General features: G+C 39.0%; 1 protein-coding gene across 1 annotated transcript; it reads right to left on the reverse strand.

The window, feature by feature from the left end:
- Positions 1–231: 231 nt before the first annotated feature.
- Positions 232–23,162, reverse strand: LOC108800905 (piezo-type mechanosensitive ion channel component 2-like; the record flags this gene model as incomplete). Its single annotated transcript, XM_018572890.1, has 13 exons — positions 232–246; positions 337–442; positions 3,574–3,690; positions 6,813–6,985; positions 7,507–7,599; positions 12,602–12,790; positions 14,263–14,410; positions 15,882–16,040; positions 16,141–16,355; positions 18,774–18,921; positions 19,855–19,987; positions 21,364–21,619; positions 22,980–23,162. Coding segments are annotated over 13 exons (1,935 nt in total), but the record flags the coding sequence as incomplete, so codon positions are not given.
- Positions 23,163–23,397: the final 235 nt, after the last annotated feature.

The raw sequence follows: 23,397 nt of genomic DNA on the forward strand, positions 1-23,397 counted from the left end.
ACTGTATCTAAATAGAAATAACTAAGGATGGTTGTATGAGAACAGGTACTTACCCATAACCTGCTAAGAATCCTAAACTAGGAGGGCTGACTTTATCGCTGAAAACAATTAGTTCCAAACCAGGTTTGCTTGGAGATTTCGGGTTGAAATGTTTATGGGGTTGATTGAGGACCCACCACTCTCGAACACTACCATTACCAACTTCATTTTTGTTCAGAGAAACGCTAATATTCACAAAGTGGTTGTCTATCAAAAAAGAGCAGTATTGATACCATTAGTTTTCATTCATCCATATACACAGGAACTAACTATATGCTTATATATATATATATATACCCTGACCTCATTGAACAAATGCTTACTTTTAAGGAGTTGGAAGATTGGTTTTGCAGTAGAATCACTTGGTGCTTTGATGTACCATGGATAGATCTTTTCAAGTGTTCTGAAGAAAAATACAAAACGCTATTATTTTATTTTAACTGAGGTTTTGATGTACTTATACATTTACATATTTCAAACAATTTTTGTTTAATACTACTCAAAAAAGTTAGCACAACTCCAGTGACAAGTAGTAAACAAATTCATTTGCAAACTAGGCAAATTATAGAACAACAAAGTCTTTGCCTAAAAGCATGAATGCAGGTTTATCCATTCTTCAGAGACTCATACTATTCCTGATCCCCCATTACCTGTTTTCCTTAGTTGCTTGATTCTCTACAAATCAGAGAAGACATCCCTATGGAGGTACTAAAATAACTGGCACACTAATATTTTGTACCTATTCTACACTGTCTCACTCTGCTGTTGATTTTCTATTCCACACTATTGCCTCATTCCGAATGCCTTGCAGTACATTCCCTTTTTTGCCCACTATTCTATATGCCATGTTGTACATTCCCTGTTACACACTGTCACTTTCTGTACACCCTGTTGTACGTTCCCTTTTCTGCAATGCCTCATTATATATGTCATGCTGTATGTTACCTATTCAGAATCACCTCATTTTGTATGCTATGTTGTATGGTCCCTATTCTGTGCTACCTTGTTCTGTATGTCATGTTGCATGTTCCCTATTCTGCACCACTTCATCTCATATGACATGCTGCTCATTCCGTATTCCACACCGCCTGATTCCATACGCCATGATATACGTTCCCTGTTACAAACCGCCTTATTCTCCATGTCATGTTGTACTTTCCCTATTCTGCAATGACTCATTACATATATCATGATCTAAGTTCCCTATTCCAAACTAACGCATTCTGTTTGACATGCCGTATGTTACATATACCACATTGCCTCATTCCGTATGCCATGCTGTACACTCCCTAGTCTGCAACACTTTGTTGCATATGCCATGCTGTATGTTCCCTACTTTGCCTCACCTCATTCTGTGTGCTATGTTGTATGTTTTATGCCCATTCTATGCCACCTTGTTCTGTATGCCATGTTGCACATTTCCTATTCCCCATCGCTTCATGACATATGACATGCTGTATATTCCGTATTCTGCAATGCCTTATTCCATATTCCATGCTGTATGTCCCCTATTCTTCACAGGCCCTTTCTATATGTGTTCTTGTACATTTCGTATTTCACACCACCACTTTTTGTATGCTGTGCTGTACATTCCTTTTTCTGTCTCACACTGTAGGCCATGCTATGCATCACCTATTACACTGCCTAATTCTGAACACTGGTCTGTACATGTCATATTCTACACTTCTCCGTTCTATATTTGATACATTTTATGTTCCACACTGACTTAATCTCTATGATGTGCTGTATATTTAATATTCCCTACCATCCACTTCTTTATCCTGTGCTGTACATTCCCTTTTCTACACAGCCTATTTCCGTATACTATACTATACATGTCCTTTTCCACATTACCCAAGTTCTACTATTGGGACTCAGGAAAAAAATGCCCCCTATTGCATTGGTTTCAGTCGAACACCCACTGACACCATTGAAACCTTATTTCTTAGTGCTACTGAGACCAATGCACACAAGTTAATTTTAATATCCCAAGTATATCTAATGCACAAATGTACAATAAGAATACACATTAGCTAAGGACAGCTTAACGCACACTGGGCCTGATTTATTAAAAGTTACGTGCATAAGCTGGCGTGTTCGTTGTATCCTCACGAAACCAAACTGTATCTTTGCGGTATTTACTATGCGCCCGCAAATAGGCTGAAGGTGACATATGTTGAATTTACATGTTTTGCTACAGAGTGCAAAAGAGCAGCATTATCTGGGTTTGCAACATGCACAACAAACTAGAACTGTAACACACATACTAAACATCAGTATATGATCAGATAAATACGTTCAGGATCATATTTTCCATCCCCAATGCAAGCCTGCAAAACAAGTGTACCAGATTGATTTATCCCTGCTCTTGTTTATTTGCTTTAATAAATAAGGGACATTGGGGCCGATTCACAAAGCTCAGCTTTACGAGAGTATAAGTTAATTTATCTATCGTTTTTTTACCACTCTGTATTTTGCTTGCTGAAACATGCATTTCACAAAAGCCGGGAATTGTGAATGCACACGCAGTTTAACGTTCCTTAAGCAAGTGTTATTTTAACATCACAGACTTCTTTTAATCTATTACTGTGATGAAATAAAATTTTGGGTGTTATTTTAACACTTTTGCAGTGCAGTTTTGTAGCAGGGGGGTGGAGCAGATGCCTAGATGACTGTTTTGCTTTCACTTTCACCACCCAAAAGGATTCCACATATAGGAAAGGAATATATTCCATATTCGCCACATGCATACTAATTTTAAATTTAGTAGAGAAGATATCATATAGAAATAACAATAAAAAAATTTCTGAACGGAATAATTATATGAAACATTAGGTTTATTTAGATCTACATCTGTTGACAATCAGACATTGTAGGGAGGACAAGCAATTCTCCTTACCACCTAATGCCTGTTTTGATATAAAATGTGTTGCATGGTACAATCCACTTGCTCTACAACCCCACTGAAGGGTGTTCAGGGGCATTTGATTTTTCATGTCAGGTGAGATTTGCCCCTAACCTCTAACTGTAAAAAATCATTCACATTTGTAGAAGGATTAAAACTGTAGAAATGACAACTACATGCCGCCTTCTTCTTCTGTATACAAAAGCATTAAGCCATGTGAAAATTAAGAAAAAAGGTTCCATTTCTATTTACTTCACGTCATCTCAGTGCAACAAGCATCAGATAACACCTGAAACCTGTCATAACGCTACCCTTAAGGAGGTGATAAATCTACGTCTCAATAACAAGTGGTAAAAGGACCTTTTCCTTTTGTGAATTGCATTTCAAGCATATTTTATCACTCCAGTTGTTAAAATAACATCTGAATAGTTAAAATAATGTCTGAATAGTTAATTTACTACTTCTAAAAAAAAAGAGGCGTTATTGAGTTTTGTGAATTGACTACCTTTACCCATCAACTATATAACAAGTGATATCGATGAAATAACGACCGAAATGAAGAAAATAAGCTTTGTAAATTGACCCCATTGTGTTCAGAGTCTTAAAATATATTTCATACTCATACTTACACTGGTGCTGAAGAGTTTGATTTCATCATGTTAGCCAGGGCTGTTCGTGTTTCATTTGTCAGTGCAATTGTATGTTTATCACCCGTGATCTCTGCTTTAGCTCCAAGACTCATGTTTCTACATGGGTGTACAGAAAATAAATAAGTCAACCGCTAACAATGTTCAGTGTGCAGATAACTGTACAATAACCTGAATAGAACTTTAAAGCGTGCCCACAGGGCATTATGTATAAAGTGTTTGACTGAAGGACAGTCACTGCATCCCTTCTATCACTCAATCAGCTTTTCTCTTTTTCTCTTTCCTGTTGTTAGAAATGTATGTACGTAAGAGAAACTTTTGATTGGTCACTAGGAAGGAAGCACATTCTGTTTTTTTTTGTGTGTAACCAGACAACTAATATATGAGCCGTACATGACTAATGCAATCTATAGAGCTTTACACATACTAAGGACAGTTAGGACTACCTGTTACCTTTAGTGCAGCCAGAGTTAAGTGGCTACAGGCAAAAGTCCTCAGTTTATCTTTATAGTAACAACCATAATGGTGCAGTAGATTTATTACCCCCACATGATAGCCAAGGATGGGATGGTTTCCTCCCGTGAAATTCTAATTTTTCAATAGTTTTATACTTTCTGTGCTCACCAGTTAAACAGCTACTGAAATGTTAAGTACTAGGTATTTGCCTGCAATTCTATCAAATGTAATTTTAGGCTATTCTTTCTACTAAGAATTAGATGATTATTAAACTCTGGTCGAGTCTTTCGACTGGTCAAAATATGGGACTTACTGATGTTTTATTTTCTTGGAGTACATTAATGGTAACAACAAGTGTAATTCAGGTACATAGGCTTATGCTGCTGCCTTAAGGAGACTAGACACTAGCATACAAACGTGTAAAGGCAGCCTAGTATAACCCCTCCAACTCCCATTATGCTCCAGTTTTGTAGCAAAGCAATAGTAGATACTAGGAGCAGAGGGTAGGGACAGGTGTCCATTAAGGTACTCCAAGAATAGGATTTAACAGTAAGTAAAAAATCCAGCTTTCTTAATCGTACATTAAGGAACACAGGATAAGTAATTCAGGTACATAGGGACGTCCAAAAGCTGTGCAACTTAGGGGCTGTCCTTACAGGAAACGATAACAGACCCACAAGAACAACAAGTTAACAGAAGGGGCTCAACAGAACTCACAGAGCTGACTGAAGAATCTTAGGACCAAAGCTCAGATAAGGCATGAATATACTGGTAAAATCTGCAAACAGAGGACCTAAACAGATACCTAATGCTGAAAAACCCATGAGGCACTAACTGATCAAATGACAGGGAAGGGACATGGAAGGGGAACCTTGCAAAAAGAGGGTCAGTCTGTCAAAAAAGAAGCTGGGGCAGAGAAATAGACTCAAAAAGCATGCACCACATACAGACAGTGGAGATAAATTTTCTTTGGATGTCATGGAGCAGCACAATATCCTGGTTAAAGTGAGATGAAGAATGTACCTTAGGAAGAAAAGAGGCGATGACAGATGGGAGAGGAGAGGGCAATGAGGAAGGCAACCTTCTGAGTGAAAATAGACAGGTTTAAAGGGTAATTTCTGGAAGACCAGAACAGATGTTACTCTTGTGACATCTGTATTCTTTCAGTGAGCGCTATGGACCTATGGTAGGTCTATGGGGATTTGGATTTAAGTTGACATCGTATTACCTCTAATCCAACAAGATCAGGTCTGCCGAAGCTGAACTTTGTTTCGGTTTTTGTTCTGGACCTAGATGGAGTCAGGGTAATTAGATGTAAACAGATTCACTTCTGTTTATATCTGGCTTTACATTGGGCTTCCAATCAGATCCGCCTTAATTACTAGCAGACAGAGCTGATCGGACCACCTGCGTGTGAGGGGCCTTAATGTAGTCCCAAACTTATCGATCAAAGGTTATATATGATACATTTTTCCCTCTACAGTTTTATATATGAATATGCAAGTTAAAGTGACACTATACTCAGGAGTTAAATCTTAAAAATGCATTCAAGTACCTTAACTATTTACACAAATGTACCTTATTTGTGTATCACTCACCTGTAGATCTTCAAATCATCTCTGAAGTTGAATTGACACTGTCCTTTCTTCTGGAGGGTGGCTACTTTTGTTTCCTATGACACCTGTGAGTGTTTTAAAGTAGCCACCACTCCAAGTTCGTTCCCATGATGGACTACAATCTTACATTTAGTTTAATAATTTGTATTGACATTGTAGTCCATCACAGGAGCGAGCTTGGAACAAAAGTAGCCACCCCCCAGGAGGAAAGACAGTGTCAGCATGAATTCAGAGATAATTTGATGATCTACAGCTGAGTGATACACAAATAAGATACATTCTTGTTAATAGTTAAGGTGCCTAAATACTTTTTAAGATTTAATTCCTGAGTTAAGTGTCACTTTAAGTCTTTTGTATAATTTATTCTACCATTCCAAAAATCTTGGGACACTTTGTAAAATCTACATAAAAACAGAATGCAATGATTTGCAAATCTCATAAACCCATATTTTATTCACAATCGAAAACATCAAATGTTTAAACTGAGAAAATGTACCATTTAAAAAAAAATATTTTTAAATTGATGGCAGCAACACTTCTCAAAAAAGTTGGGGCAGGGCCATGTTTACCAGGGTGTAGCATCCCCTCTTCTTTTAACAACACTCTGTAAATGTCTGGGAACTGAGAAAACCAGTGGCTGGAGTTGGCCCATTCTTGCCTGATACAGGATTCTAACTGCTCAACAGTCCTGGGTCTTCATTGTTGTATTTTTCGTTTTAAGATGTGCCAAATATTTTCAATTGGTAAAAGGTCTGGACTGCAAGCAGGCCAGTGAAGCACTTGGACTCTTCTCCTATGAAGCCATGCTGATGTCAAATATGCAGTATGCGGTTTAGCATTGCATATCATTGCATTCTGTTTTTATTAAGATTTTACACAGTGTCCCAACTTTGTTGGAATTGGGGTTGTACCTATTCCATTGTAATAACACTGTAAGCACGAATGAACAACACCCTAGCACGTTCTGTGCTGTTTAGTTGAAAAGTACATTTTAAGCTGCAAGATATACATTAGTAAATTACAATAATATAAGAAATACTCCAGGAAAAGAAGTTTATAATGTTAACAAAATGGATTTTGACACCTAAGATATTATTCCAAATTTATCAGCACTGCACAACAGTTACAGTTGCAACAGTGTATCCATACCTATGAATAGTCCAAGAGATAACCAAAGTGAATTCATGAGTCAAATCCGCAATGCTTTCTATCATCATTTTCCTGCTTGGAGGACTAATGGTCCATAGAGAATTTGAATTTCCTTCTAATTCTGCAATAGTGATGTCTTCCATTCCATATCCTTCCAAGAACTGAAGAGCAGACTAAACAAATATACAACACTTTGTTACAATAAGCAGAAGCATCTTAATATACATCTTGATATGCACTAATTCACAGTTAAACAACCAAACAACAAGGGGAATGTTAAGGGGCATTATGAAAAGCTAGGAGTTGTTACAATTTATTGTTATATTGCCTGGTAATGGCAATACAACATACAATATGTAATATAAGAATTTCTATAGAAGGAGAGAGACAGTCTCTCTAACCAACCACAGTGTGTATTTGTTACTATAGAGAAGAGCACAATAAAAAGATTAATCAGTGTATTTCTGTACCTGTACGGTATCTAAGAATTTGAATTCTTATTGCTAACTCAACAGTACATAAATCCATAGTAACCAATCGGAATTGCCTAGGTTGGTTAAAATGGATTAATGTTAGTGTGCTCATTATAATAAATTATTATCAATGAACCCAAGAACAAATGGCCATAGGTAGAGTAAGCAACTTGTTGTAGCTCTTCAAACACCAACTTCTAATATAAGATTTATTTACTTACAGTCTCCTTTTTAAAATGTCCTTCAAATGATCTAAACAGGGGGTTTGTAATTTCTTGTAGCTGGTTTTGTTGAGCACTCATGGTAAAAATAGGCTGAAAGGAAAATAAAGAATAGAATTTGTGACTCGTTTTATTTACAATGTGTAAGAAATAAAAAAAGATACAATAAATATAAAAATACATTATTCAGCTACAATTTGATCAAACATATGCTCTGTTTTAAGAGAAGTAAAATCTCTAAAACAAATAAAATGGCATGTATAATTATTAGCATTATCATCTATTTATTCATTTGTCAGCAGTTTAATCCTGCATGAGACTTGAAGGAAGTGGGCTGAACAAGCCTGGCCAGGTTTTGCTTTGCCAGGCCTGCTGCTCTTCTCTGGAGCCTCGTGCCAGTTGGGCATACCTATTACAGCTCTGAGGTGGTGTACACAGGCAAGTGATTTAAAGATATATCCTTGCCAAACACACCACAAATAAGTAGTGTTGCCACCCTGCGGGTCTATCACTGTCAGGGTGAGTTTAGTGAATTGCAATTCTGTTTAGGAGGTAGGAATAGATATGACAAACCTGTATTGACTGGGCCTAGGCTACTATTAATATACTACCCTAATTATTTAATAATAATAATAATAATATGTAATTATAGCTCCCATCACCTTTTGTGAGGTGGTTACTAGTAATTTAGTGATTGCCAGAGCTGTAGTCAGTCTAGCTGGATTATAGTTGCTATTTATCTGGTTAATTTCAGGTGTTCTGGCATTGATTGTACCTACCTGGGTGGATTGTGACTCTGCTCTAGTGTAGGATATCCAATGAGGGAAACTGTGCGTGTGTGTGCAGTTCACCAGCCAATCACTGGGTCTCTCTCAAAAGGCCTGGGGGTAGGAATGCTTGAGTGTGGGAAGTGTTCGTTAGGCTTCAAGTCTGGAGGAGGGCTTTTCCATTGTCAGAGGAGGAGAACCAGGTAACCTGATGGCTATTAGAGGTGCCGGAACAAAGTCGACCTCAAGAGCAAGTCTGACGTCTCTACTGTTTAAGATTTGTGCTCATTCATGCTCAACTGCTGCTCAAATATCTATTCACTGTGCTACAAATGGATCTACACTGAATTGCTAAAACGGACTGGTGAGTCTGGAGACTATGTGTGTACTATCCTGGATGTCTGGGATCCCTATACTCTGTCTCCCAAAGTGAATATGTTTAATAAACCTTCTTCAGCGTTATAATTTGGCCTGGATATCAGCTTTGTCGGCACTAGAAGAGGGTGGTTAAATGCTAATTGGGCAGCTGAATACTAAAACAACTAGACCAACTAGTGATGACCCTTGAGTTATTGAGTTATTCTGGTGGCTCCTTCGGGGGTGATCGCTACATAATTAATACAAATAACAGAACTCAAGGTGTACTTGTTGAATAAGCCCATTTTGACTGTTTTTTTTCTAACTTTGTACACTTATCTAAATTGCCTACTGGTTTGCAACATGTAGCATATTAAATGCCCACATATTTAAAAGTTATGTAGTCTTATTACTACATATATTTGCCAGCTGCCTTTTTCATGTGTATAACAGTAAGTATACTTGTACATGTATTGCTGTAGTGTATGCAGTTTCTTCCATTTCCAAAAGATTCAAAAACTACAACTACACATTATCCCACAGAATTGCCACATTATATTGTAGAAGAGGGATAGACAAACTCCAGCCCTCCAGCTGTGGTGCAACTACAAATCCTATGAGGCATTGCAACACTCTGACAGCCACAGTCATGACTGCCAGAGGCAGATGCATGGTGCAATTTGTAGTTTCACCACAGCTGGAGAACCAGAGTTTGCCTACCGCTGTTGTAGAGGATTCATATCGTGTGTCCTTTTGTAAAACAAGAAATATGGCTTACAGTATAATTGTGCCAATTCTTTGTCAGCTCATGTATAGTTTTTATTCTACTATGTTGTCTGCTTTTGGAAATTAGTGCTTTACCCACTGGCAGAACTACCAGGGTCGCAGCAGTCGCATTTGCTATACAGCCGCTGAAATCACTTGTATGCAGCCTGCTTGTTACTAGTCCGGCCCCCTCCATGGTCCACCCCCCCCATGGTCTGCCCTCCCGCCGGCTGCCTTCTTCTGTGCCATGGTTTTCGGGGTCCCCTGCTCTTCTGGGGGACCCCAGCCTACGGCAAGGCAGTTCAGGATGGAGAGCGGGTAGCAAAGCAGCGCTCCTGTGTCAGCTGTCACAACCTGAGCTGTGCAGAAGATAGAGCACATGTGTGATCTATCTTCTGTATTGAAAATAAAAAATAATAAAATAAATAAAATGATAAAAAAATGGGGTCCCATGATTTCAACATTTTTTTTATGGGGGGTGGAGTGAGGGGCCCTTCATGGTTTCTTGCACCAGGGCCCTGAGGTTTCTAGTTATGCCTCTGGCTTTACCTCACCTATAAACTAACTTGAATTGTACTACAGTAGATCAGACATTTAGTACAGGCATACAAAGCTCAATATTTGTAAGCTATGCGAATGATTTGAGTATTGTTGGTGATAATCAGTATGTTATATTCCAATTCAATTTGATCAGTACTTTTAAATCTGCATTAGAGGTCTCCAATCAGCTGAGTGCATACACTTTCCTGATTGCAGTACTACAGGTTTGAAAGAGCAGGAGCATGTTGGACCGCTGCTTCCACACAGAGCAAGGGTCCCGCTCTGCAGTATGCTGGCAGAGGACCAGTGTTAATTTTGTCACCGAAAATTGTTTGTTTTAGTTTTTTGGCCATTTTTCAAGGAAACAAAAAATAAATTATAGAGTGGTTAATGGGACAAAAGCGATTTTCATCCGGTAACTAACGAAAACTACATCAATAATGAGAATCGTTGTTAACAACTCTCATTATTGATTAGTTGATTTTCAATTAGTTGCAGCCGCTGCCACCGCCACTCTGCTTGTCCGTTCTCCTCCCTGGGTGCAGCGGTCTGTGTCCCTTTTAATTCCCGCTGCTCTCCCTGCCTTCCCGCTGCTCTCCCTGCCAGCGGGGAGAAGAGACTGCGGTGACTGTGCATTCCCCTGCTGCCACCCCCTTGTACCTCCACTGCTGCCACATTCCTCCTCTACCGACCTTGTTCCTCCTCCTCCGGTCACCCCATTTCTCCTCCTCTGCCTGCACTGTTCCTCCTCCTCTGGCCCACCCTGTTCCTCCGCTGCTCCCCCATTCTTCCTCTTCTGCACACCCCGTTCTTCCTCCTCTGGTTGCCTGTTCCTAAGCTGCCCACCTCGTTCCTCCTCCTCTGGTCGCCCTGTTCTCTTCTCTGCTCCCCAGCTCCCTTCTCTGCTCCCCGTGCCCCTTCTCTGCCGGTGTTCTTTCAATCCCTCAGACTCGAGGGATTAATAGAACACCGGCGTCAAGTCTGACATCAGCAGCTGGAAACAATAGCCAGCCTGCTACTGGATATTTTAAATTGCAATAGCCAATAGCAGGCTGCCTCTTGCACCTGCCCCACTGCCTGCTGTCAATCAGCAGAGGAGGACCTGAAGGAGAACTCTCTCCTTCAGTTCCCACCTCTGCTGATTGACAGCAGGCAGTGGGAGGGTGCAAGAGCCAGCCTGATATTGTAATTTAAAATAGCCAATAGGAGGCAGCTCAAATAGCCTCAGCAGGCAGCTACCATTCCCCAGTGACGAGGAAAGGTGACACTAGGGGTCTAATAGATCCCCTAATATCAACTTAAAGAGAACCTGTTATCTCAAATGTTCTATCACATAAGGGGCTTGTGAGCCCCCCATGTGATAGCAATTAAGTAAAAAAAAAAAAAAAAAACAAAAGTTAAATAAAATAAAAAATTACTCCAGGAATATATAATGAAATGAGTTTGGGAATGCTGGAGAACTGCTTAAATAATGCATTACACTAAAAATAACCCTATTCGATTTTAGTCGACTAAAATCAACTTTCATTTTTGTCGACTAAAATCAACTTGAATTTCGTTGACTAAAACTAAAGTAAAATAGAAATTAATCTGATGACTAAAATGCGACTAAAAATAAAAATGTATTTTCCTCAAAAGACTAAAATGAAATATCCTGACAAAATGAAGACTGCAGGGGACAGGCTTTTCTTCTTATGTTGTGGCTGCTTTCCAAAGACAACTGCAAAACCTTACAGCCCTTTTGATTTAATGCGCTTGTAAAGTATTTAACTAATTTAAACTGTAAGCTCAGTTGTGCTTTAAAACCTTTTCTTCTTAGGTCTTTACCTGTGTACCAATCGATATATCTCAGATAGTAACAAAAATATGAAAGAGTGAGCTTATAAGCATGCGAAAGCTGTATACAAAGGAATTTAAAATGGTGATGCACACAAAAAGTAAATATTTGCTATACTATAGGAAACGTCTAGAAGTGTTAATTGAGCCAAAGCAGTACCCTGAAAATGTACCCGTTGTCTGGAATTCCTCCTGAAATATAGCAGTGCACTTCCTGGTATGTGAGGATACCTAGGCACTCCTGTGCCTACAGTCTCATAGCTGTATATCTGAATTTGAGATCTCAGGCACTGCTGTCTTTGACTGATAGACTGTTGATTTGGAGTGAGATTTTGTTTTGTCACTCCTGTGTTGCTCACTGTTCTCCTTGCTTGAGGCTCTGAGATAAGAAAGCAGCTGCTTCTACCAAGATGGCTGCCTTCATATAGAGGCACAGTATGAAACATGGCATGTTTAGTCTGTTTAGTCAGTAATGGGGAAACATTAGCTGCAGAAAGACTATAGGCAACATTGGTGACTGTTTCTTTGCCATCTGACAGCTTCCAAAGTTCAGTTTCTCTTTAAGGTGCTAACTCAAAGTAGGCATTTACTGAAAACACAATACACTTTCCCTTTAAGATTGGGTCACTTGGCTCAAATTAGGTTGGTAATGAATATGGTGACACCTATGGATCAACAAGTTAGCTGCCAAACTGAAACACCACATCACCTGGTGGGGGTGTTCTTTTTTGTTTCATTTGTTCCTAATGCCAATCAAAACCTGAAGAGAACAATAACATCAAACCATAGCTGTTAGAATAATTTTAAGCCAAATCACCAATAAGCCTTACCTGATATCCTCCCAGGGTGATTTTAATGGAGACATCAAGGGGCTTGTTTGTGACGCCAGCAACTGACTTTATTAAAGACATGAACAGCAGAGGGAACCAAACAATGCAAATCAGAAGAACCACAATCATGCCACCCATTCCGTATTTTACAACTTTTTTCTTTTTCTGACCACGTGGCTGAGGATATCTCTACAAAAACACGATTTCAAATGTTAAAAGACAATAGGTTTAACACTGTAAGAGCAATATCAAAAATATTTTTTTATAGCTTTTATATTATGGTGAGCTTTCATGGCTGTCACTTGGGTTCTGCTTTTTCTACAGAACTGCAGAGGTCTATCACAAACACCAAAATCTTGCTCATATCAGCATGCTTGGAAAGTGTGGGTCAAGTATTTATTATAGGTTTTATATTATGATGAGCTTTCATGGCTGTCACTTGGGTTCTGCTTTTTCTACAGAACTGCAGAGGTCTATCACAAACACCAAAATCTCGCTCATATCAGTATGCTTGGAAAGTGTGGGTCAAGTATGAACTGCAGTTTCCAAGTACAGTCTTGTTGCCATTAAAGCAAGCCTTTACTGAGAAAAATATGGAATATACCACTGCTGATATCTTTCTGAAAATGTCAGGTGCCTGGCGGTCCTAGGCTTGGATACATCGAACCCCTGACCATGAATGCACATCTACACCAGAAAAGTCAGAGTGAAGTCAGACCTTCTAATCTGCTTACTTGCTATGCCTCAGTAGCTTAGAAAGCACTAAAGCCACTGGACCAATATGGCAGCCAAGGAGCTAGTATTTTCAGAACTTCATAAATGCAGCTGTCCTTGGAAGACATCTTTATAGGATGCATTTAAATGCATCTAATAAGAAATATGCCAAAAATTATGTATGCATATTACCATGCCACTTAATGTATTGCAGAATTGACGCAATGAGCATAGTCGGGGAAGGGGGTCAATTTACTTTGAAAATATACAGCAAATGTATTATTTTCTGGATAGATTGTTTTGGATAGAGTGGGAGATTGCTGTGTCCAATGTCCAATTTTTAGCACGGTCTGGTTTGTTGCCAGCTCATTTGGGTATCTTAACGCTACACATGTTAACGTACACAAGCATTCATGCAATGCACCAGGTCACCATCAGGTGAGTCTGCCCTAAAGGCTCATGCACACCACTGCATTGAGTATTGCGCTAAAACCAATGAAAAGTGCAATCCATTGTGGTGCTATTCATTTTGAATGGCACCCCAACACACCTACACAACACACTTGTGTTGCAGCGCACCACAATGTTGTATTGCACTGCTTAAAAAAATGTTGCAAGCCTGGTTTTAAGTGTGTTAACACAACACACAATAATGTGCAAATATCACAGATTACATACGTGTACATTACTACAACACATGGATGTGAATTGTGCTCCAAAAGGGGGCACATTCCCCTAGCCTGATGGGTTCCTTTTAAAGCCTTATAAAACATATATCAACTGCATAATGGACTTTTGGTTAGCAGTCGAGAATATTAAAAGGCACAATTATAAGCAAATGCTTAGAAGAAGAATTGTGTGTTTTATTTCTCTTTAGCTTGCAATTTGCTATGACACATTCCTAATATTTGTTATATTTTGTTTTATAATGACAACACATCCATTACCTTTTCAGATTCACGCCAACATTTTAGTATAAATATATGAGCATAAATGTCTTCTACACAGATCCAGCTGGAAAGACTGAGTGTGGTGTCAGTCCATACCCAATCCATGACAGCTCGTAGCTCAGTTAAAAATGGCACCAAACGAAACCTGAGGAAAGACATCACACATCACTAGAATCATAGGAAGCTCTACTCGCTGTGCAGAAAAGTCTGGGTGGAAATTAATTTCCTAGTGTTAATCATTTACAAAGCTGGGCATATATGATGTTTTTTACCAGATATGTGTATGCTAGGTTCAATTTTACATTCCACTGAAACTGACTTTCAGGCAAACAGCTTAATACACAGAAGAAATACATATATAGGAGCTCTTTTACCTGCCATTGGATTTGTATTTCTGTCCATTCATTCCTAAAGCTGGCCATACACTATGCAAATTTTGTCCAGTTCTTCATGAACTGGCCAAAATTGACACAATGAGGCTGCTGTCGGAACCCTTTCGGTCAGCATCCCTCGATCAGCTGATCGAAGGAGCCAGTTGGGAAAGTTGGCCACCATCAGAATACAATGGAGACAGTGGGACATTTGTTGATCAACACTCATAAGCATTGATGGAAGAATCTGTTGTAGTTTCTTTATTCAGCCGACAGGTTAAACAAAGAAAATACTACAGTGTAAAGGCAGCTTAAGATTTACACAGCCTGGTTAGACAGTACAGACAGCCTGTAGGCCTTACATTTCTCTACTTCTGGTATGTGATACAACTAGGTCTTGTCCCTCCTCCAGTCTTTGATTGGACAGTGAAGGAGAAGCAGCAGACCGATGAGCTCATCTCTCTGTCACTCCTATTAGCCTGTTCCTTGTTAGCTCATGAACACAGCAGCAACTGATTGGCTGTCAGTGCTTCTTCTCTCTGTCCCATTCTAAGATCTGCTGAACAAGGACTGCAAAAGGCTGATTGTAATCAAATTCAGGTACTTACACTAGTTGCTTTTAAAAAATAAACAGGAGCAGTCTGATCAGGTCATTTTTCTTCCCTCTCTGCTCTTCCTCCTTCTATTATGACTCTCCTTGTTAACACATTTGCATGCAGCATACCTGATTTGTTTTAAGTGCCTCTGTACAAGGTTTGTAAGAGGCTGATCCCAAGTCAAATTCTGGTACTAAAGCTTGCTGCTTTAAAAATAAATTTACTGATTTATTAATAAATACAGAGTTGCCTTGATTTGGGTCTTCTATACATGCCTGGAATTCAGCTTTACATGACCTCCCAGTTTATTTTACTTTTCAAAGGCTGCAGTGATGATATTTCCCATGATATTCTATGTCTCCACACCTTTTTCAATATCTTAATGAATTCTGTAATTATAACTAAAGTATGATTGTGGAAAATCTATTAAGGGAATGTAACACAATTGTTTGCCCTTGCAATTAACAGGTTAAGTTGGTTGAATGATATTCAACCAGTAAGATGTGGCTTAAACGTTGCCGGTTTGATCCAAAAGGTGAAATATTGTTACTCACTATAGGTAACTTAATGTCTTTCTTACATGTACATACAGACGCATGTGGTGATAATGAATTGAAGATTACAGTGCAATCTATGTTCTGATACTTACCCTTGAAATAGGAACAGATTGACATAATTGTAGCTCTTTGTCAAGAAGTTCCCAAGCACACGTGTGGGATATCCACAACGGATCTGATATGCTGAAAGTCCAAAGTAGATACACTTCACAAAATACCACAGCTGGGCAACAGTGTTCTGGCTGAACTTCCTGTACAACACCAAATAGAAGCAGGATTATTACCCCATTATTCTCATATGACAATTGTGTTGAAACTATCAATTAGCCAGGATATAATTTCCATAGATACCTTTCTGTTACGCCTGGCAAAATGAAAAACATCCAAAAATGTATTCCAAATACCAGGATGACTTGGAAAATGACTTTTCCCATGACTGTTTTTCTGAGATATAGGGCGCGGTCCACAACCATTGTGCCAAACTGTATCAACACCATCACTAAGAATGCCTCTGGGACCTGGTCTTCTGACAATGATGAGGTGATGTCGGCTGCAGCTGAGTGTTTCTGAGAACATACATACAAGAATGGGTGCTTACTAGGGATCGGTACCATTCACATGACATGTTAACAGCATCTCTAGTCTTTCTAGTGTTACTTTAATTGAACCTAGCTTAGTAGAAATACAGGGGTGACCACTGCCAACTTCAGGAAGTTCCCTGGTTTACATTTTTTTTCCTGTGGCTTCATTACTTGGTGCAAGTTTCCTTACAGTGGGTACCCATAACCCTTGAGGATATTGATGAAGAGTATTGAACTTGATCACTGAATATTGAAAAATAAATAAAAAATGATTTTCTATATCATTGAACCTGAAACCAAAGTGCAGAAATCCCCTTTATGTGTCAGATGACATGCAAATAACATTGTCAGCAACTGTAGTTGGATTCCATGTTTTGAATGCACAAACAAAAATATGATAATTGTTATGATTTTCTAATAGCTGTTCTGTTACTAGTAATCCACGATAATGATGATTTCGAATGACTGGTATAGCGGTATGGGTCATTCTAATGGTGGTCTGTAATTGTGAAAAAGGTTAAGAACCCTTGACTTAAAGGATTATTAGACTCAAGAAAAAAAAGTGTAAGATATTGCAGATCACCCACCAGTCCTTGTCGTGGTTGTATTAATTTTCTTTTTATAAGCTAAAAACATTTTCAGCAAGTACAAAAAATACCTTTTGATCTTGCCAGAATTGCAGTATCCTTGTCACTGTGATTTGACCCAAAAACAATGTTATCTTTCTTGTGTAAGCTTCTAATCCTATCAAACACACTGAAATGGAGATAAAGAAAGGCAGACATGTTTTAAGTCCAGCCTGGGTGATAACCACGGGTGCCCTTTGTAGATACAGTTGAATAAACTCAGCCACCCAGGAACTGGAAGTGTACTATTCACAGGATTACCAGGTGAAATAGCCTAAAAAAAGAAAATAATGCAGCTACCACAACTACGGACTAGCAAACTGCAATATATTATATTTTTGTTTTAGGGTTTAGATATGCTTTACAGCATGTAGGTCGAGAGTTCTGACTGCACTGGCTGCACATTTGTACTGGGCTTATGTTTCACCAAGCAGTGCATAATGGCAGCCAGGCAACTATTATCTTACCCACTTTGGACACATCACTTTTACCAAACTATCTACTTATTGAAATAACAAAAATAAAACCGTTATAAACCAAATGAATAAATAGTTCCAGTTCTGCCCCAGTGTTCTTTTTATCAGTATTATTCATCCACTGTGTTGGTGGAGCTAAAACTTGACATGCTGAAGCATAGAAACAGTGGTTTTTGTGAACAAGCGCTTTTATCAAGCCTCCACTTTTCACACCTATCTACCTAGGTTTTGACGTCCAGTTTACCAAGGATGATATGCGTGATGCATATCATCCTTGGTAAACTGGACGTCAAAACCTTTTTTGACTTTGCTTCTCTTTTGACTCAAAGTTAGCATATAGCGGGCTACTGCTCACTGAATGCTGACAGTGCAGAGCCACACTGCAGTAGGGAACTATCTCGACAATATTGTTTGGATCCACCCAGCTGCCTGATTGACAACTGGCTCTGCCTCTCTAGAGCCAGAGCCAGTAATGCCCACCCCCTCCACCTGTCTGTTCTTCCAGCGCTGTCATTGTATGGACAGAGAGGAGAGGGGGGAATCCCTAAAGGAAGCTGGGACTGAGAGTCACTGCTCTCTGCAGGAAGAAGCCGTGACCTCAGCAATCAGGGGTTTGTGGTCCCCCAACCCCCAGTATAGAGCCGACATGAGACAGCTGCAATGTGATACAACAGACCTAAGTATTGAGCAGAGTATATTTTACTCTTTAATTTATCCAAATGTAAACTTTTGAGTGTAATTGCCTTTTTTCTACCGACACTGCTCTCAATAGACATGTTTGGGTATAAAATTCTCCATAAACATCACAGTACACTCAAATGTGAATGCATAGCTGATCATCTGCTGATTTCTGCAGATCTGGCTTCTTCCATTAACAGAAGAAAATTAGTTACACTGGCCATTCTGTTTAGGCTTGAATGCAAAGAGGGGGTGACATAACTTCCCATTCCTGGTGCCATCTTATTTGGGGGAAGCAATGATTTGATAAGGAAATTAATTGATAAGTACCCATTTGATCACTTAACCACCCCCCACCCCCACCCTCACCCTGCAACTGTCATAGAGAACTGTCTGAATGTGCCACTAGGCCATCACCTAATACAGCCAAAAATGGTCCGATAAAGAAACTGTCATCTAATGTCTGTGGGCACCTCAATCCTTTGCTGGCTTGATTCCTTTTAACAAATTATTATTATCTGACAACTCCAGACAAAGCTAAAACTTATCTTGCACAATATATTATTAATTTGCCTTGTTCTACCAGAACAAACTTGGCACTTTTATTAGTTATAATAACTTACTCCAAAAGCCCAGAAGCCAAACACAGTAACGATGAAGTCTACTGTATCTGCCAGGAACATTAACACATAGACATCTGTCACAGCACTGTAGTCTGGATGAATGAGATTGTAGAAGAACCTTCGGATTGGCAAATATATTTGAAGGATTCTGGAAGAAAAGACAGGAATGACCCATTATTAGTAAAAAGGTTCAGAGTCTTCTGCTGCTCTGTGTTCAGTTGGTTTGTAGATGTAAAGCAGGTACAGCTTGTTCAGATATGTATTATGCATTGTGACACTGATCTACAACTAAAAGTGAAGGTTGTTTGAAACAAGAAAATTTACTTCCCAAAGCCTGTATTCAGTGGATCTGATTACAAAAACTGGAGCAAAGACGGAGCTGTTACTCTAAGGCCTCATTCACACGAGAATCGGCCAGCATGTACAGATCCGTGCTGCGTGCACAGCCGAATCGTGCAGCTACTCGGAAGGACAGGTGCTGCGTGTTATTAGTATGCAGCCCCTGTCTTCATGGGACTACGCAAGCGTACACCCCCCTACGCTCACCCTCCTCCACATCTGTACAGGTGCCGGTGTCCCACCTCGGACGCAGACAGGATCCATCCTGTCAGCGTACGAGTACGGACACCCGCAAGGACGTGCAGGAGGGTGAGCGTAGGGTGGCGTATGGCCGCGTAGTCCCACAGAGAAGGACAGGGGCTGCGTACTAATCACACACAGCAACTGTCCTTCCAGGGAGCTGCCCGATACGGCCCTGCACGCGGCACTGAGCTGTATGTGCCGGCCGATTCTCATGTGATGAGGCCATAGGAACAAATCAGATTTCTTGCTGTATTTGATGAAAGCAGATTGGTTGCCATAGGTAAGTTTAATTTTGCGTTTATTTTATTTTCTCCAGTTACTGTAAATCAGCCCCAATGAATCTGGTGTAAAAAAGAAAAGAAAGTATTTCACCTGAAGCACATTTTTTGCTTCACAACAATGAAAACTGTATTGTTTAATCTCTAATGCATAGGGTGCAGTTGTGTATTTTTTTTTTTTTTGTACAACTCAAAAATAAAAAGTATGTGAATTGTCTTACGTCTTAATAGTAAATGCTTTTGCTTTGATGAGTTGCTCTCGAAGCTTTTCCATAAGCAGTTCTTTTCTTGATTTCTGTTTCACACTTAGTATGCTGCTACCTTTCTGGCTGCTGTTTCGAGTGCTGGTGCTACCTTTAATGGAAACAGATTGCAACAAACATTATTATTTGTGCTACACAAGTACACTACATATTATTTATATACCGTACTATAAACAATATTACCAGCGTATTTGGGAATAATGATTAAACAATCTATACATATATGATATACAATCTAACAAATCAACAGGCCTGTATGAATTTAATGCCCTCTTTAAATTTCATTAGTAACTCCAGGATTTTATTTTTGTCTGAGTGATACGCTGGAGCAGGCAAAACCGGAGCAGGCAAAATCTGCAGCAGATATGCACTGCAATCAATTTGCTTCTCTGTCTCCTTTTCAAATCTTACCTGAGCAAACTGAAGAGAGATGCTGATTAGTTGCAACTGCTTCTGATTCTGTCTGCTCCACTTTTGATAAATCCCCCCCCTCTGTGTTTTATGAATACATTATTGGTTTGGTAACTCATTGGTTAAAAAAATTTTTTTTTACTGAATTTAGCAATGATCTTATGTCTGTGGATGGTTCTATTTCAGGTAAGTCAGTCGGGTAGGCCAGAAAACCTATACTAGTCACTATGGTCCCCTTGATAAGTTGGTGCTGGTCTCTCCCTCTTCACTCAGCCCTTCCTCTCAATAGTAAAAAAGCAGAGCTTGATTTCCTGGGTCTGCTGTGGACATTATAATGGGTGTCCACTTTCCTAAGGGAAAAAGGCACTAAGGGATCATTCACACCATAGCATTGCATATTGTACGATTCATTTTTAGAACATATTCTAATACCTTCTTTTAGTACTTCATAAAAAAAGCAATGTATAATATTGCAAGCATGTATTCCCTATAGCTCTGAACCAATCTTAAAGAGGAACTTTACCCATATTTTCAAAATAACAACAAACACACCTTTAGACATGTTTAGTAATGGCAATCTACAGATACTTCTAGATAATTACAGGGTTTTAATTTTTTGCATCCCTTATTTTTCTTTTCTTCCCCAGTCTTATGACAGTGGCCATTTTAACTCAGGGCAGGTTACTAGATGTCTAGGACATGTGACCATGAGCATCATCTAAGGGGAGGAAATTGCCTTTCCCTGAGATGAGATTTCCCAGCATTGTTCTGCTGATGTAACTTTCCTAGGATTCAACATTTGGGCACGATTGCATCATTTGGGCCTAAGTGGACCAGGAAGTGGAAATAAAGAAAATTGTAGGTAAAATAAAAAATGTTTGTTTAGCTAATGAATGTAAGATGATTTCATATCAGCATGCAGAGCTGCATGCTGAGGTGATTTTTAGTCAAAAGGGGTAAAGGTCCACTTTAAGTTCTGTGAATGGCGCTTGATTAAAACACAAAGAGCGGGAAAGCATTGTAATGGTAATTTGCTCCATACAGCAATCTATTTACCTCTCTTTGATCTGTTATGTGAGGAAGAGTAACTGGACCTTCGAGATATTTGGGATCCACTGCTACTTGCTCTTCTCACAGCTGTCTTCTCTTCTGGGAAGTGAACATGGATGGATTCTGCAGAGGCTGCAAGATTGACTGATTTTAGTGATCCAACAGAATCTCTTCTTACAGAAGCTTCTGAAAATTCACCATCTGATTCGTCCTTGTGGGTGGTATTGTCAATCACCTCGTCCTCATCCCAAAGACCGTGACACTTAAGGAAATACATAGAAGCTAAGTTATTAATAAGCAACTGATTTTAAATTGTTGTCAAAATGTCAGTCACACAAACATACAAATTAAATATGGTTGCAAAAATGACTATACCAACAGAGACAGATACTTTTTTAGAGGTTTTTGTATGTGCAAATATTTATGAGTACAGTATATGAAATACATATTATTTGAACATACATGTCCACTGAACTCTATAGCCCTAAGTGCATAACTAGAGGAGATTCAAGGCCTTCCAGCACAAAGTGTAGCTAAACTCAGGAGTTAAACCTTAAAAATGCATTCAAGCACCATAACTATTAACCGAAATGTATTGTATTTGTGTATCACTCTGCTGTAGATCCTCAAATCATCTCTGAACTGGTGCTGACACTGTCCTTCCTTCTGGAGGGTGGCTACTTTTGTTCCCCATGGTCCCTGTGTGTGTTGTAAAGTAGCCATCATTTTTAAGGTTTAACTCCTGAGTTTAATGTCCCTTTAACAAGTGCAAGGAATCAATGGTGCTTGACCCAATGATGTCATCTTGAACTGTACAATGATGTCATTAAAGTGGAACTGCAGTATTTCTAATTAGTTTTTATTTTGAGCTACAACTGCAGTGTTTATTTTAAAGTATTGTTAGATGTATCTTTCCCATTTTTGGCCCTAGTTTGGTATATTATATATATTTATTTTTTAGAATAACCACTAGAGGGATATCTTTGTTTTGACATGCCTCAATCAACCTCACATTTAAAAACAGCTGTTGAGATAGGATATCAGCCAAAACAGGAAGTGCGTTGTTTTCAGTGAGTTGGCCAACTCATATATAAAGAACAACTATTGTGTAGTATTGCAAAGCAGGAAGCAGCACCCACATATGTAATAAATAAATATGGCAACCCACTCCTCAAACTAAACAGAGAAAAAAGGGAGCAAAATATATTGGAAACATTATTTACATCCAGCTAATCTTTTACATGTACAACATATCTAGGAATTTCGAAAAGACAATGCATTAAAATAGGGACAGCTACTCCTTACTTAGCAAGAGACTTTAAAGTTTACTGAAGGTTTACTGCATGTATGATGTGCTTTACTGCATAAAATGTTATTGTGTGCATGTGTTTAGCAATATCACATTGGCTAAATGAAAAAAGGAATAATCATGTTATTAGTGCAATGCTACAATTCACACAGTCTACCGCAAAGGTTGTCACTCCCTAAAATACCACTAGCATCTGGTTGGTGATATTTATCATGTTCAATGAGGTCTATTGGATCTCAGGCTCCTGCATGGTTCTGCAACTAACTGCTGTGTGTAATAGGTTAATTTAAGAAATTACGTGTGGTTTACTTACCTTTAAGATCGATCTGTGAAAAAATAAAGCAAGCAATTGAACAAGATCATAGAGGACATAGCCTTCTTTTTTCTCCACACCAATTATGTTGGGAGGATGGTAAGGTTTATCTTTGCTTAATTCTAAGTCCGCGTTCCATGGGAAGAATCCAAACTGGAAGAAATACTTGATCACAATAGTCACCTACAATCAAACAAATTTAAGTCAGTTACATAGTTACATAGTATTTGAGGTTGAATAAAGGCACAGGTCCATCAAGTCAAACCTTTGTGTGTCTGTGTGTGATTGTGCATGTGTATATGTGTACACGAGTCCCTGTGTGTCCTTGTTTTTAAGAGTACCTGTACCCCTGTATATTGCGGTTACAAGCAAATTACTACAGTGTCAGTTCACTTACATCTGATATTTTAGGTTTACT

The sequence above is a fragment of the Nanorana parkeri genome, unplaced genomic scaffold (genome assembly GCF_000935625.1).
Source record: "Nanorana parkeri isolate BGI_ZX_2015 unplaced genomic scaffold, ASM93562v1 scaffold2161, whole genome shotgun sequence".
NCBI classification, from domain to species: Eukaryota; Metazoa; Chordata; class Amphibia; order Anura; family Dicroglossidae; genus Nanorana; species Nanorana parkeri.